This window comes from Haliotis rufescens, unplaced genomic scaffold (assembly GCF_023055435.1).
Source record: "Haliotis rufescens isolate VD_foot unplaced genomic scaffold, xgHalRufe1.0.p SCAF_21, whole genome shotgun sequence".
Classification (NCBI taxonomy): domain Eukaryota; kingdom Metazoa; phylum Mollusca; class Gastropoda; order Lepetellida; family Haliotidae; genus Haliotis; species Haliotis rufescens.
In genome coordinates this window covers 575,141-590,566 of record NW_025963902.1, presented here as the reverse complement: position 1 = coordinate 590,566, position 15,426 = coordinate 575,141, and the positions used below count along the sequence as shown (strand labels likewise).

Genomic DNA, 15,426 nt, shown 5'->3' with positions numbered 1-15,426 from the left:
AGCTGTTATCACATGTGACTTTATTATCAGTCAACGTAATCAACGTATGCTTTAATTACAGACAGGTTGCCTGTCATTGACATCAGAACAAGTGGCGGCTGTTATATGGCAAGCTCACAGATGTATCGGCGTGGGAGGTTGCACAATCGGTTTCTGACTCCCCCGGGGTACACCTGGCCACAGTCTTCTCCAATTACCTTTTCCGGCTCCCCGACCCCCCAGTTGGAGACATATGGTGATCCCGTGCTCCACCTGAACAGTGTCAGGGAGGCTCGCTTAAGACCTACCCACAAACCGTCGTCGACTGACCCTGAAATATAGGAAGAATCATTCATGCCAGGAGCTACACGAACAGATGGAAACAATCAATTTCTACAGAATGAATCTTAGTTTTCCTTTCTGGAAAATATATTCACCTGTTTTCGGTTATGTTGGTGAAGAACTGAGAGTTCATTGACCTTTTTTGGCATAATAAGTAAAAAAACTGATGATGTTACTCGTAAACATGAGCCACTGGAGCTCGGGTAGATTTAGGGGGCACGGGTGGCCCAGTCGTCTAAGGCGCCGCGGTTCGCTGTGCAGAGTTGCGTCCCTGATTACGCCAGAAACCTATGATTGTGGGTTCGAATCCCGGTTCGCCCGGATTATGTTTCTAGGTTTGTCAGCAACATACCCGTGCTCGTGGGTTTCACCGAAGTGGTAAACGTCTGAGACCTGCATCACTTCGGGCTTTCCTCCCACATTAAGCTGCACCGCTATTATGAGCACCGATCCACGCAATTGGGATCGATGACATGCATCCACCAAGTCAGCGAGTCTGACCTCCCGATCCCGTTAGTTGTCTCCTAGAAACAAACACAGTCGCCTTTTACAAGCATGGGTTGCTGAAGATGTTTTCTACCCCGGATGTTCACGGGCCTGAGATACATTAAGCCGCCTGACACAAGCATAGGTTTCTTGGGGTGTATTCTAGCCCAGAGTCCTAACGTGGGACTTACCAAATGCTTTTCCAGTGGGTCCAATTACAGAAATAATTCCAGCAATGTAGCCATACTTGTCTTCAGCATTGAGGACGACGAGGCGACCGTTGCGCATCCGTTCGCACCTTTGAGTGGCGGCGGCAAAGTCCTTTCGGTCCGTTGGAGGACTTATGATGAAGCACATTCTGGGATTTAGGGACAACAGAAACCCTGCAGGACAGGACGCTGAAGAGTGAAATAGATAAGTAAAATTAGCTTCAACTTCAAATAACATATAAACCACCACTATTTATAGAATATAATGTAGTTGGATGTTGGCTTGTTGGTTTGTTGTTTAACGCCGCAATATTCCAGCTTTATGACGGTGGTCTGTAAATTAATCGAGTCTGGACCAGACAATCCAGTGATTGACATCATGAGCATCGATCCACGCAATTGGGATCGATGACATGCATCAACCAAGTCAGCGAGCCTGACCACCCGATCCCGTTAGTCGCCTTTTACGGCAAACATGGTTGCTGAAGACCTATTCTACCCCGGAATCTTCACGGGTTGAATATAATGTACACCAAGAAATAATGGATAACACAAACAGGATAAAGCTGTAGAAATCTATAAGTTGTACGAATCCTCCTACATAGTATTTTTAACAATATGCCAATGAATGAAAATTGACTAACAAGACTCTGTATCTCACCTGAATTAATCTCTGATATACCCACCGCCAAAAGAAACGTTAATACCATACATGTTGGTTAATAATGAGGACTTATTCACATTCAAGAGATATTCGATTGTTCAAATGAACATACTGGTAACCGATGCTTGTAATGAGAGAATCACAGTCAGGCATGTTTTGCTTGACTGGTTCGATTTTTCTCTCACAAGGGATAAATATTATCATTCATCTTCCTTAAAGGATTTTTTTAATAATGTCAGTACTCCTTAAATTTAATTCTTGTGTCTTTTTCAAGAGAAATAAACTCATAGATAAAATTTGAATAATTTATATGCATTTTAAATAAGTTAAATATTAGCATCAACTGAGATTCTTGATGTGGTGCCACTCGAGTGGTTAAAGTAGTGTTAAAATATTGTCCTCCTGCTAGTGACACATAAATCCATTCTCGATCAAGGTACGTAATATTGACTTGTGTTTTAAAACTTAGATTGTTTTGTGTCTTTTTTAATATTGGCTAGCAGAAGGTAAAGCCACTGGTGGCCAAAGTGATGGCATAAATCCTGCTGGGTAGTCATGCAGGAAGCATAGGTACTGTAAGTCCCCATGATCCCCAGTAAGGTGGTTTAACTTTGGTTATAAGTGGTCTATAGCCTTGTTTAAATTATGATCTGTTTTTTTAATTAAAAACTGTGATATACCTTACTATTTTACTGTCCTTTGTTGACAGATATTTTAAATCTAATACCTAGTTTCCATCGCTATATGGCTGAAATATTGCCGATGAGATGTTAACTTACTCACAATGAACGCAGCACATGTGAGGTCATAGATCCACGAATGTAATCGAGTATGGACCAGACAATCCTGTGATTGGTATTTTGCGCATCGATCTACGCAGTTGGGATACGATGACATTCATCAACCATCCACCCGATCCCGTTATTCGCCTCTTACGACAAGCTAAGTCACAAAGCATGGGTGGCTGAAGATCAATTCTACCCCGGATCTTCACGGGGCGAGAGATAACTGTTGAGATAATTGTTAAGGAAGGAAATATAGACATGCTAATTGGTAACCACATCACACCATAGTTTGTAGACGCTTGTGGAGAGCTTCCAGTGGCATTGTCCAGGCCTTCTCTGGTGCATATTTTGGTTTCAATCTCTGTATATCCATCAGAACAGTCAGCTGAGGAATAAAACCAATGAGTTACCTAAAGCTTATAGATTTAATGTTCATTATGTCTCAAACCCAACCAGCCCCTCATTTTGTTGTTGTTGTTGTTGGTTTGTTGTTTAACGCCGAACTCAGCAATATTCAAGCTATATGACGGCGGTCGGTAAATAATCGAGTCTGAACCAGACAATCCAGTGATTAATATCATGAGCATCGATCCACGCAATTGGGATCAATGACATGCATCAACCAAGTCAGCGAGCCTTACCGCCCGATCCCGTTAGTCGCCTTTTACGACAAGCATAGTCACCTTTTACGGCAAGCATGGGTTGCTGAAGACCTATTCTACCCCGGAATCTTCACGGGTCCACCCCCTCATTTAATGTATGGCCACAGTGGCTTTTTGACATTGGGTATAGGAGCTATTAACACTTATCGGTGCATGTCAAAACACTAATGTCAGCCTCTGCAGTCGCACTTTGGGAGGTCTGAAAAGTCTTCAGTTTGTTGTAATCATAACATCATAAAAGTATATTTATATTTTGAATACAGTAAGTTTATAACATACTTATATTTGGGATTACAATTTCTTAGTGAAGTACAAATTCTTGTACTTCTGGGGTTGTGTCCTATCCGGGATTTGCTTTTGTTTGTTTGTTTTTTCAACGCCGCACTCAGCAATATTACTATATGACGGCGGTCTGTAAATAATAAAGTTTGGACCAGACAATCAAGTGATTGACATCATTAACAACGATCCACGCAAGTGGGATTTGATGACATGCATCAACCAAGTCAGCGGCCCTGACTACCCGATCCTGTTTGTCGCCTTTTACGGCAAGTATGGGTTGCTGCAGACATAATCTGGGAAAACACGTACCGGTCAATATGTGTTAAGACTGGCCATGTGCCTATATACATTAAGCCTGATGGCAATAGGGGGAGAAAGAAAACGAGCTACAAGGTTTGTTTGTTTGCTGTTTAAGGCTGCACTATTCCAGCTATATATGGCGACGGTCTGGACGATACATTTCAGTGATTGACATCACGAGCATCGATCCACGAAAATGAGATACGATGACATGCATCAACCAAGTCAGCGAGCCTGACCACCTGATCCTGTTAGTCGGCTCCTACGACAAGCATAGTCACCTTTTACGGCAAGCATGGGTTGTTGAAGACCTTTTCTAACCAGGATCATCACGGGTCAGAACAAGTAAAACCTCAACACGACGATGAGGTAATGCAAAACGGGTATTCAGTACATATTGCATCTGGAGAACATCTGACTGTATGGGAAATGAAGAATGCAATTGTGAGGTGAGGTGAGGTGAAATGGGGTTTAACGTCGCGTCCAAGATTATTGCACTTATATAGCGACGTGTGTGTGTGTGTGTGTGTGTGTGTGTGGCTGCTTGTACTAGTCCGGACTGATGCCGATTTATAGTGCTAGCCCACTAAGATACCATGCCGCAGTTTAACATGAATACCCCACTCAGACACAGTATACTGACTCCGAGCCGACCAGTCCTTGTTTTAGCCCCTTAATGCCGAGCGCCAGACAGGGTAACAACAAGTACCATGTTTTTCAACGTCTTTTGGAATGACGCGGTCGGGGCTCTCCGGGCGGACGCTCTACCACTAGACCACGGAGTCGGTCCAATGCAATTGTGGCTGCTTTAACAACGTAACGGGTCACGGAGAATTGTGGGAGGCAAACCAAACAAAAACAGGTCGTAAATGTTTAAAGTACGTGGATAACCTACGTGAACATTTGGGGGAAGGACACAACGTCGAGCAAATGTCGGCGTAGCCAATTTAGAAGCCTAAACCGCCCGTTGTGAAACACCGACAGATGAAACGGTGAGCTGCCAGTCTTTCTTTTAATACAACGGTGGCGACCCTATTTATAGTACAGTAAACTACGGTTATAACGAATACGCTTATAACGAACTTACTTTTTTGGTCCTGGCGACTTGCTGTAGTTATGCTGTATATGTGCTTAAAACGAACTACGGTTATAACGAACTAAAATTAGTAGTCCCTTTGAGTTCGTTATAACCGTAGTTTACTGTACTGAAATTAGGACCAGGTTTTGTTTCAATGTTTAAATCTGTCTGTGAGTTCCTACATTTCAGGGAATTGTATTAAATACAAAATATATTTGACAGCCTACCTGAAATTCCAGCCACCGCACATGATACAAGAAAGACGAGTCCCAACATCATTCTGTCTAATTCTGAAACAAAAACATTAACTGAATGCAGAAACTCATTTGAATTTGATCACATGAATCAGTGAACATTTCCCTCGCAAACTACTTGACTGTGAAGTTAATGTCAGCTTCAAAGTGACCAGCCTTCTTAACCGCTGAAATCCGCCGTGCAGAGTTGTGTCCCTTTGGCACACCATCATCTGATCATCGTTGGGTCTTATGTCTGGTTGTGGCAAGACGTTTGGATCGGGCGGTCAGGTTCGTTAATGTGGTTGATACATGTCTTCGTTTCCCAATTGCTTAGATCGATGCTCATGATGTCAATCACTGGATCGTATGGACCAGACCCGATTAAATACTTCATTTGTTGTAAACGCCGCAGTCAGCAATATTCTAGCTATATGACGCCGGTCTGTAAATAATCGAGTCTGGACTAGACAATCTATTGATTGACATCATGGTTGGTTGCTTGGTTTGTTGTTTAACGCCGCACTCAGCAATATTCCAGCTATATGACGGCGGTCTGTAAATAATGGAGTCTGGACCAGACAATCCAGTGATTAATGGTATGAGCATCGATCCACGCAATTGGGATCGATGACATGCATCAACCAAGTCTGACCACCAGACTGAGCCTGACCACCAGATCCCGTTAGTCGCCTTTCACGACAAGCATAGTCACCTTTTACGGCAAGCATGGGTTTCTGAAGACCTATTCTACCCCGGAATCTTCACGGGTCGATTGACACCATGAGTATCGATCCACGCAGTTTGGATACGATGACATGTATCAAACACATTAGCGAACCTGACCACCCGATCCCGTTAGTCGTCTCTTCCAACAAGCATTGTTGCGATTAAATACACGATCCGCCGTCATATTGCTGGAATATTGCTGAGTGCGGAGTTAAAATATTTTAAAAGAATCAAACGTGTCATCTGACATATATACGCCATACTTAAATAAGCGAAGTTCAAGCACAAACTGAAATTGGCATCATCATCATTCTGAAAGTTTGAATACTTTACCAACAACCGGGAGCAAACACTTGGCAACCAGCAATGTCTGCTCTGTGACGAGTGTAGAGACGTGTGTCTTATATGGGATGTGTAAACGGTATTTGCAATGCTGTTAGATCAGTATTTGCATTTCCATCATGTACCTTGTAGAGGTTTGTATTTCAGCATCTGCTACCGAATTCATGTATAAGTTACAGGTGTGTCATGTATTATTCCAAGAGCACTAGAATAATGATAGGTCGTTTATCACTTGTAAAACAACACGAAACGATCGCCTTAGTTTCATCGATATGAGAATGGATACGGGACACCTGCATCATTGGACGGAAGTTGGTAGGTTGGTTTGTTGTTTAACGACGCACTCAGCAGTATTCCAGCTATATGACGGCGGTCTGTGAAATAATCGAGTCTGGACCAGACAATCCAGTGATTTAAATCATGAGCATCGATCCACGCAATTTGGATCGATGACATGTATCAACCAAGTAAGCAAGGCCGACCACCCGATCCCGTTAGTCGCCTTTTACGACAAGCATAGTCGCCTTTTACGGCAAGTATGGGTTGCTGAAGACCTATTCTATTGCTGAGTGCGGCATTAAACAACCAACCAACCAACCAACCCAGTTGCGTGGATCGATGCTCATGATGTCAATCACTGGATTATCTGGTCCAGACTCGATTATTTACAGACCGCCGTCATATAGCTGGAATATTGCTGAGTGCGGCGTTAAACAACCAAAAAACACACACACACAAAAAAAAATATGCCCCAAAAATGGGCCAAAAGAGAAGAAGAATCTCTCAGAGTTGGGTAAGTCAGTGTGTGATGTTATCATTTGTAGAATGCATCAACTGAAAAATAGGAAGGAGAATCGGAATGAACCAATTCTGTCCCCGCCAGCTGTCATCCAATGTATGTCTGCCCTATATGGTCAGTATGTAGTTCTTCCCGCTGACAAGGCATCAATAATGTAGCCATCACATGTAAATATTAATTGTCATCCAGTTTAGATTATTCAACACACTAACTGTTTGACTACATACCTTGGTATTAGTGACATATCAAATTATGCCGCATAGCCAGTATGTTAACTGAGGATGAAATCGGCCAAAACCATACATCAGTAATTTCATTTTTTGACTTGACTCTAAAACCTTAAGACATGTCTATTCCTCTTTTGTACTGGATTCCAAGGCTCCTTAAAACGTACAAAGAGAGATATATTGCTGTGGCCACACCGAATCCCTGTCTCGAAGATTAACCATACATGTAATCCTTAATACAAAGAAGGAAGTGCACTCTCTATATTCACAGAAAGTATTTGGAACAAGTGGAATTAATTCCATGTGAATTCTCAAAACCTCAAAGGGTTTGCTTGACTTTTTACAATGTCCGAAATGAACAAGGTTTAAATTCGGTCAAAACATTTTGTTTTACAACTTTGTACACCACTATTCCACATGACAAACCTAACGAAACACTTAATTCCTTGGTCCATGGGGCTTTTGGTTCAAAACGTGGTGACCATAGATACAGTTACTTATCAATCTTCAGAGATTGAGGTTATTGTGTTCTAATGTTTCATTTCAAGGTGATCTCAAAGAGTAAAACTATAACGCGGGTATTAAAGTGTGCGTTTTCCGATTATGAAAACAAATCCCTGTAGAACATTAACTTGACCAAATGAATACAACATTACTCTTACTGGACTCTTATAAACCTATTCATTGGGATCGCTATTAAGTAAGAGACTTCTTTCTGTAGGCATTAAAACCTATTGTGAGGTTTACTTTCCAGTCGGGTTAAATCTCATAAACAGGGACGTTGTAAAGTCCCTGGGATTTAAAAAATGTCCTGGGTATTTTATTAATATAACTTCCGTTCAGACATGTAATGAAATGTAAAATCAAATGACAAATGTTTTCTTTATATTCCCGAGGATCGAACTCGCAACCTTCATAGCTGTAGCCCAGTGAGTGTACCACGAGGCTACAGAGGTGTTGATAAGCCTCACTGGTTTTTAGAATGTCCTTTTCAAGATCCGTACGCCAGCAACAGAAATTTTACGCGAGTTTCATAAGGTTCATGGAAAGTATGTTCGAAACATAAAAATGTTGATAAATGTTGTTTTAAGTTTCATTTTTCGGTTTATAAGCATGGAAAAACACTTTCCCTCGGTTTTGAAGGAGCATGCCCTGGGGCTCGGGAAAAACCGCGGGGGTTTCGCCTCCTTGGTTTTTCCCTCTCCCCAGGGCATGCTCTGTCTACCAAAACCTCGTGAGCGTGTTTTCTCCAATACATAAACACCAGTGGGGGATGATCTGGTATTGAACCCCACCTTGGAGACATTAACACAAGTGGAGGATGATCTGGTATTGAACCTCACCTTCGAGACATTTACACTTGTGGGGGATGATCTGGTATTGAAGCTCACCCATGAGACATTAACACCAGTGGGGGATGATCTGGTATTGAGCCTCACCTTGAACACATTGACACCAGTTGGGGATGAACTGGTATTGAACCTCACCTTGGAGACATTAACACTAGTGGGGGATGATCTGGTATTGAACCTCAGCTTGGAGACATTAACACTAGTGGGAGATGATCTGGTATTGAACCTCACCTTAGAGACATTAACACAAGTGGGGGATGATCTTGTATTGAACCTCACCTTGGAGACATTAACACAAGTGGGGGATGATCTGGTATTGAACCTCACCTTGGAGACATTAACACTAGTGGGGGATGATCTGGTATTGAACCTCACCTTCGAGACATTTACACTTGTGGGGGATGATCTGGTATTGAAGCTCACCCATGAGACATTAACACCAGTGGGGGATGATCTGGTATTGAGCCTCACCTTGAACACATTGACACCAGTTGGGGATGAACTGGTATTGAACCTCACCTTGGAGACATTAACACTAGTGGGGGATGATCTGGTATTGAACCTCAGCTTGGAGACATTAACACTAGTGGGAGATGATCTGGTATTGAACCTCACCTTGGAGACATTAACACTAGTGGGGGATGATCTGGTATTGAACCTCAGCTTGGAGACATTAACACTAGTGGGGGATGATCTGGTATTGAACCTCACCTTGGAGACATTAACACTAGTGGGGGATGATCTGGTATTGAACCTCACCTTGGAGACATTAACACTAGTGGGGGATGATCTGGTATTGAACCTCACCTTGGAGACATTAACACTAGTGGGGGATGATCTGGTATTGAACCTCACCTTGGAGACATTAACACCAGTGGGGGATGATCTGGTATTGAACCTCCCCTTGGAGACATTAACACTAGTGGGGGATGATCTGGTATTGAACCTCACCTTGGAGACATTAACACCAGTGGGGGATGATCTGGTATTGAACCTCCCCTTGGAGACATTAACACTAGTGGGGGATGATCTGGTATTGAACCTCACCTTGGAGACATTAACACTAGTGGGGGATGATCTGGTATTGAACCTCACCTTGGAGACATTAACACTAGTGGGGGATGATCTGGTATTGAACCTCACCTTGGAGACATTAACACTAGTGGGGGATGATCTGGTATTGAACCTCAGCTTGGAGACATTAACACAAGTGGGGGATGATCTGGTATTGAACCTCACCTTGGAGACATTAACACTAGTGGGGGATGATCTGGTATTGAACCTCACCTTGGAGACATTAACACTAGTGGGGGATGATCTGGTATTGAACCTCACCTTGGAGACATTAACACTAGTGGGGGATGATCTGGTATTGAACCTCAGCTTGGAGACATTAACACTAGTGGGAGATGATCTTGTATTGAACCTCACCTTGGAGACATTAACACAAGTGGGGGATGATCTGGTATTGAACCTCACCTTGGAGACATTAACACTAGTGGGGGATGATCTGGTATTGAACCTCACCTTGGAGACATTAACACTAGTGGGGGATGATCTGGTATTGAACCTCACCTTGGAGACATTAACACTAGTGGGGGATGATCTGGTATTGAACCTCACCTTGGAGACATTAACACTAGTGGGGGATGATCTGGTATTGAACCTCACCTTGGAGACATTAACACCAGTGGGGGATGATCTGGTATTGAACCTCAGCTTGGAGACATTAACACCAGTGGGGGATGATCTGGTATTGAACCTAACCTTGGAGACATTAACACTAGTGGGGGATGATCTGGTATTGAACCTCACCTTGGAGACATTAACACTAGTGGGGAATGATCTGGTATTGAACCTCACCTTGAACACATTAACACTAGTGGGGGATGATCTGGTATTGAACCTCACCTTGGAGACATTAACACCAGTGGGGGATGATCTGGTATTGAACCTCACCTTGGAGACATTAACACTAGTGGGAGATGATCTGGTATTGAACCTAACCTTTGACACATTAACACTAGTGGGAGATGATCTGGTATTGAACCTCACCTTGGAGACATTAACACTAGTGGGAGATGATCTGGTATTGAACCCCACCTTGGAGACATTAACACTAGTGGGGGATGATCTGGTATTGAACCTCACCTTTGACACATTAACACCAGTGGGGGATGATCTGGTATTGAACCTCATCTTGAACACATTGACACCAGTTGGGGATGAACTGGTATTGAACCTCACCTTGGAGACATTAACTCTAATGGGGGATGATCTGGTATTGAACCTCACCTTAGAGACATTAACACCAGTGGGGAATGATCTGGTATTGAACCTCACCTTGGAGACATTAACACTAGTGGGGAATGATCTGGTATTGAACCTCACCTTGGAGACATTAACACTAGTGGGAGATGATCTGGTATTGAACCTCACCTTGGAGACATTAACACTAGTGGGGGATGATCTGGTATTGAACCTCACCTTGGAGACATTAACACTAGTGGGAGATGATCTGGTATTGAACCCCACCTTGGAGACATTAACACTAGTGGGGAATGATCTGGTATTGAACCTCACCTTGGAGACATTAACACTAGTGGGAGATGATCTGGTATTGAACCTCACCTTGGAGACATTAACACTAGTGGGGAATGATCTGGTATTGAACCTCACCTTGGAGACATTAACACTAGTGGGAGATGATCTGGTATTGAACCTCACCTTGGAGACATTAACACTAGTGGGGGATGATCTGGTATTGAACCTCACCTTGGAGACATTAACACTAGTGGGAGATGATCTGGTATTGAACCCCACCTTGGAGACATTAACACTAGTGGGGGATGATCTGGTATTGAACCCCACCTTGGAGACATTAACACTAGTGGGGGATGATCTGGTATTGAACCTCACCTTTGACACATTAACACCAGTGGGGGATGATCTGGTATTGAACCTCACCTTTGACACATTAACACCAGTGGGGGATGATCTGGTATTGAACCTCATCTTGAACACATTGACACCAGTTGGGGATGAACTGGTATTGAACCTCACCTTGGAGACATTAACTCTAATGGGGGATGATCTGGTATTGAACCTCACCTTAGAGACATTAACACCAGTGGGGAATGATCTGGTATTGAACCTCACCTTGGAGACATTAACACTAGTGGGGAATGATCTGGTATTGAACCTCACCTTGGAGACATTAACACTAGTGGGGAATGATCTTGTATTGAACCTCACCTTGGAGACATTAACACAAGTGGGGAATGATCTGGTATTGAACCTCACCTTTGACACATTAACACTAGTGGGGGATGATCTGGTATTGAACCTCACCTAAGACACATTAACACTAGTGGGAGATGATCTGGTATTGAACCTCACCTTTGACACATTAACACCAGTGGGGAATGATCTTGTATTGAACCTCACCTTGGAGACATTAACACAAGTGGGGAATGATCTGGTATTGAACCTCACCTTTGACACATTAACACTAGTGGGGGATGATCTGGTATTGAACCTCACCTAAGACACATTAACACTAGTGGGAGATGATCTGGTATTGAACCTCACCTTTGACACATTAACACCAGTGGGGGATGATCTGGTATTGAACCTCACCTTTGACACATTAACACCAGTGGGGGATGATCTGGTATTGAACCTCACCTTTGACACATTAACACCAGTGGGGAATGATCTGGTATTGAACCTCACCTTTGACACATTAACACCAGTGGGGGATGATCTGGTATTGAACCTCATCTTGAACACATTGACACCAGTTGGGGATGAACTGGTATTGAACCTCACCTTGGAGACATTAACACTAGTGGGGGATGATCTGGTATTGAACCTCACCTTAGAGACATTAACACAAGTGGGGAATGATCTGGTATTGAACCTCACCTTGGACACATAAACACCAGTCCTTTAAGTGAGACTCAGAATTTAACAGTTATCCCTCATGTTTTTAGATCAGTCCAAAATATTTCTGATCTAAGTTGGGAGTTTAGTGTTCGTGGAAGGCAACCAGAACAGCCGTGTTTCTCACACTGTACAAATGTCCCGTGAAGAATCCGGGGTAGAATAGGTCTTCAGCAACCCATGCTTGTCTCCGTGAACATTCTGGGTAGAATAGGTCTTCAACAACCCATGCTTGTCTCCGTGAAGATTCGGGGTAGAATAGGTCTTCAGCAACCCATGCTTGTCTCCGTGAAGATTCGGGGTAGAATAGGTCTTCAGCAACCCATGCTTGTCTCCGTGAAGATTCGGGGTAGAATAGGTCTTCAGCAACCCATGCTTGTCTCCGTGAAGATTCGGGGTAGAATAGGTCTTCAGCAACCCATGCTTGTCTCCGTGAAGATTCGGGGTAGAATAGGTCTTCAGCAACCCATGCTTGCTGTGAAAGGCGACTATGTTTGTCGTAAGAGGCGACTAACACAGACTTGGTTGATGCATGTCATCGTAACCCAATTGCGTAGATCGACAATCATGATGTCAATCATTGGATTTTCTGTTCAATACTCGATCATTTACAGGTCGACCCGTGAAGATTCCGGGGTAGAATAGGTCTTCAGCAACCCATGCTTGCCGTAAAAGGTTACTCGGCTCGACGTAAAAGGCGACTAACGGGATCGGGTGGTCAGGCTCGCTGACTTGGTTGATGCATGTCATTGATCCCAATCGCGTGGATCGATGCTCATGATATTAATCACTGGATTGTCTGGTCTGGACTCGATTATTTACAGGTCCCCGTCATATAGCTGTAATATTGCTGCGTGCGGCGTAAAACAACAAACCAACCAACCAACCATTTACAGGTCCCCGTCATATAGATGGAATATTGCTGAGTGCGGCGTTAAACAACAAACCAACCAACCAACCATTTACAGGTCCCCGTCATATAGCTGTAATATTGCTGAGTGCGGCGTTAAACAACAAACCAACAAACCAACCATTTACAGGTCCCCGTCATATAGATGGAATATTGCTGAGGGCGGCGTAAAACAACAAACCAACCAACCAACCATTTACAGGTCCCCGTCATATAGATGGAATATTGCTGAGTGCGGCGTTAAACAAGAAACCAACCAACCAACCATTTACAGGTCCCCGTCATATAGCTGTAATATTGCTGAGTGCGGCGTTAAACAACAAACCAACAAACCAACCATTTACAGGTCCCCGTCATATAGATGGAATATTGCAGAGTGCGGCGTTAAACAACAAACCAACCAACCAACCATATACAGGTCCCCGTCATATAGATGGAATATTGCTGAGTGCGGCGATAAACAACAAACCAACCAACCAACCATTTACAGGTCCCCGTCATATAGATGGAATATTGCTCAGTGTGGCGTTAAACGAACAAAACAAACATAAACACATTGTACAAGATCAGTCCACGATCGTGGGGGTATGTTTAATATTTGGCCCAGTTGGAAATTCAGGTAAGAATAGGTTCTTAGGCGACCTATTGAATCGGATGGTCATACGTTCTGTGCCTTGGATGACTGCGTGACATCGAACTCTGACGGCCACAAAATGAATCAAAACTATTACAAGCCATTTACAAACATGTTAAACAACATGTTTCTCGCGTTGCGATGACTTACATGCAATGACACTTAATCAATACAGATGAGATCGTATTCATGGTTGTGTAACTGGAAGACGTTGGAAACGTGAGCAGACCACTCTGTTTATCACTGACCTGCCTGTATGTGTAGTCATAGTTATCAGTGTGACATCTGCCAAACACACGAAGAGGACATAAAACTACCGGGCAAAAGAAAGTTTTCACTTTAAAGATAGTTGTATAAAAAAACAAAAAGCTGGTACAGGTTTGAACCCCCGCAGAAAACATTTGCCCAAATGCAACATGACCACAACCACAACACAGATTTTCGAACGCAGCTTTCCAAATCATTCATTGTTGAAAACGTGCAAAACGTGATTTTAAGGCATTGGTCCAAATGCACGTACGTGATTGTGGCATAAATACCGACGTTGGACAGAGCAGGCATTCAGTTAGCAAAAAACCACCAAGAGTATGCCCAGACTTACACAAGCGCAACGAGACAGAGCGATCGGTATGGCCAATATGGGGGCTACTCAACGTCAGATAGCCAGAACCTTCAACTGCACCCAAACCACCATCAGCAAGTTGATAATCCGCTACCAACAGACAGGACAGACTCAAGACCGGCCAAGATCGGGAAGACCGAGAGTAACAACACCGGCCGAAGACCGCTACATCGGGCAGATTCACCTCCGAAACAGATGTGTGACGGCGACGTCAACGGCGGCAACAGCACTAGGGCATGCCATCAGCAGACGAACAGTCCTTCGACTTCGTACGGCTGGTATACGAGCCTACCGACCCTTCCGTGGAATGGCCTTGACCGTCTACACCGTCAACGCAGACTGCAATGGGCACGAACTGTACGTCGGTGGCAGCGACGTGACTGGGCGAGAGTGCTCTTTACAGATGAAAGTCGGCTCTGTCTGTTCAGGAACGATGGCAGAGTTCGAGTTTTTCGACGAAGGGGAGAGCGACTGGGGCAAAACTGCATTACAGAAGTTCACCCGTTTGGAGGTGGAGGCGTCATGGTATGGGGTGGCATTTGTGGCCAGATTACAACACGGCTGGTTATCATCCGAGGAAACCTGAATGCTCAGCGATACAGGGATGAAGTGTTGAGACCTGTTGTGGTGCCCTTTATTCGACATCAGCCAAGAGGATTAATTTTGCAACAAGACAACGCAAAGCCTCACACCGCCCGAATTGTTCAAGACTACCTGAACAACGTTAACGTCAACGTATTGCCCTGGCCACCTTGTTCTCCAGACATGAACCCATTGAACATCTCTTGGATCATCTTGATCGTCAGCTGAAACAACATGTCCCGCCATCAACGAACCGACAGGAAC

General features: G+C 43.8%; 2 protein-coding genes across 2 annotated transcripts; one reads left to right on the top strand and one right to left on the bottom strand.

Moving 5' to 3' along the window:
* Nucleotides 1–6,194, bottom strand: LOC124141739. The gene is made up of 5 exons (XM_046509825.2): nucleotides 6,083–6,194; nucleotides 5,015–5,077; nucleotides 2,749–2,850; nucleotides 999–1,205; nucleotides 1–310 (listed from the first exon to the last, which is right to left on the bottom strand). Exons 2-5 carry the CDS (start codon nucleotides 5,064–5,066, stop codon nucleotides 102–104), a joined length of 570 nt encoding a protein of 189 aa, XP_046365781.2. The 5' UTR covers nucleotides 5,067–5,077; nucleotides 6,083–6,194; the 3' UTR covers nucleotides 1–101.
* Nucleotides 6,195–14,596: 8,402 nt separating this feature from the next.
* On the top strand, nucleotides 14,597–15,166 carry LOC125382930. Its single transcript, XM_048401296.1, has one exon. The coding sequence runs from the start codon at nucleotides 14,597–14,599 to the stop codon at nucleotides 15,164–15,166; it is 570 nt and encodes a 189-aa protein (XP_048257253.1).
* Nucleotides 15,167–15,426: the final 260 nt, after the last annotated feature.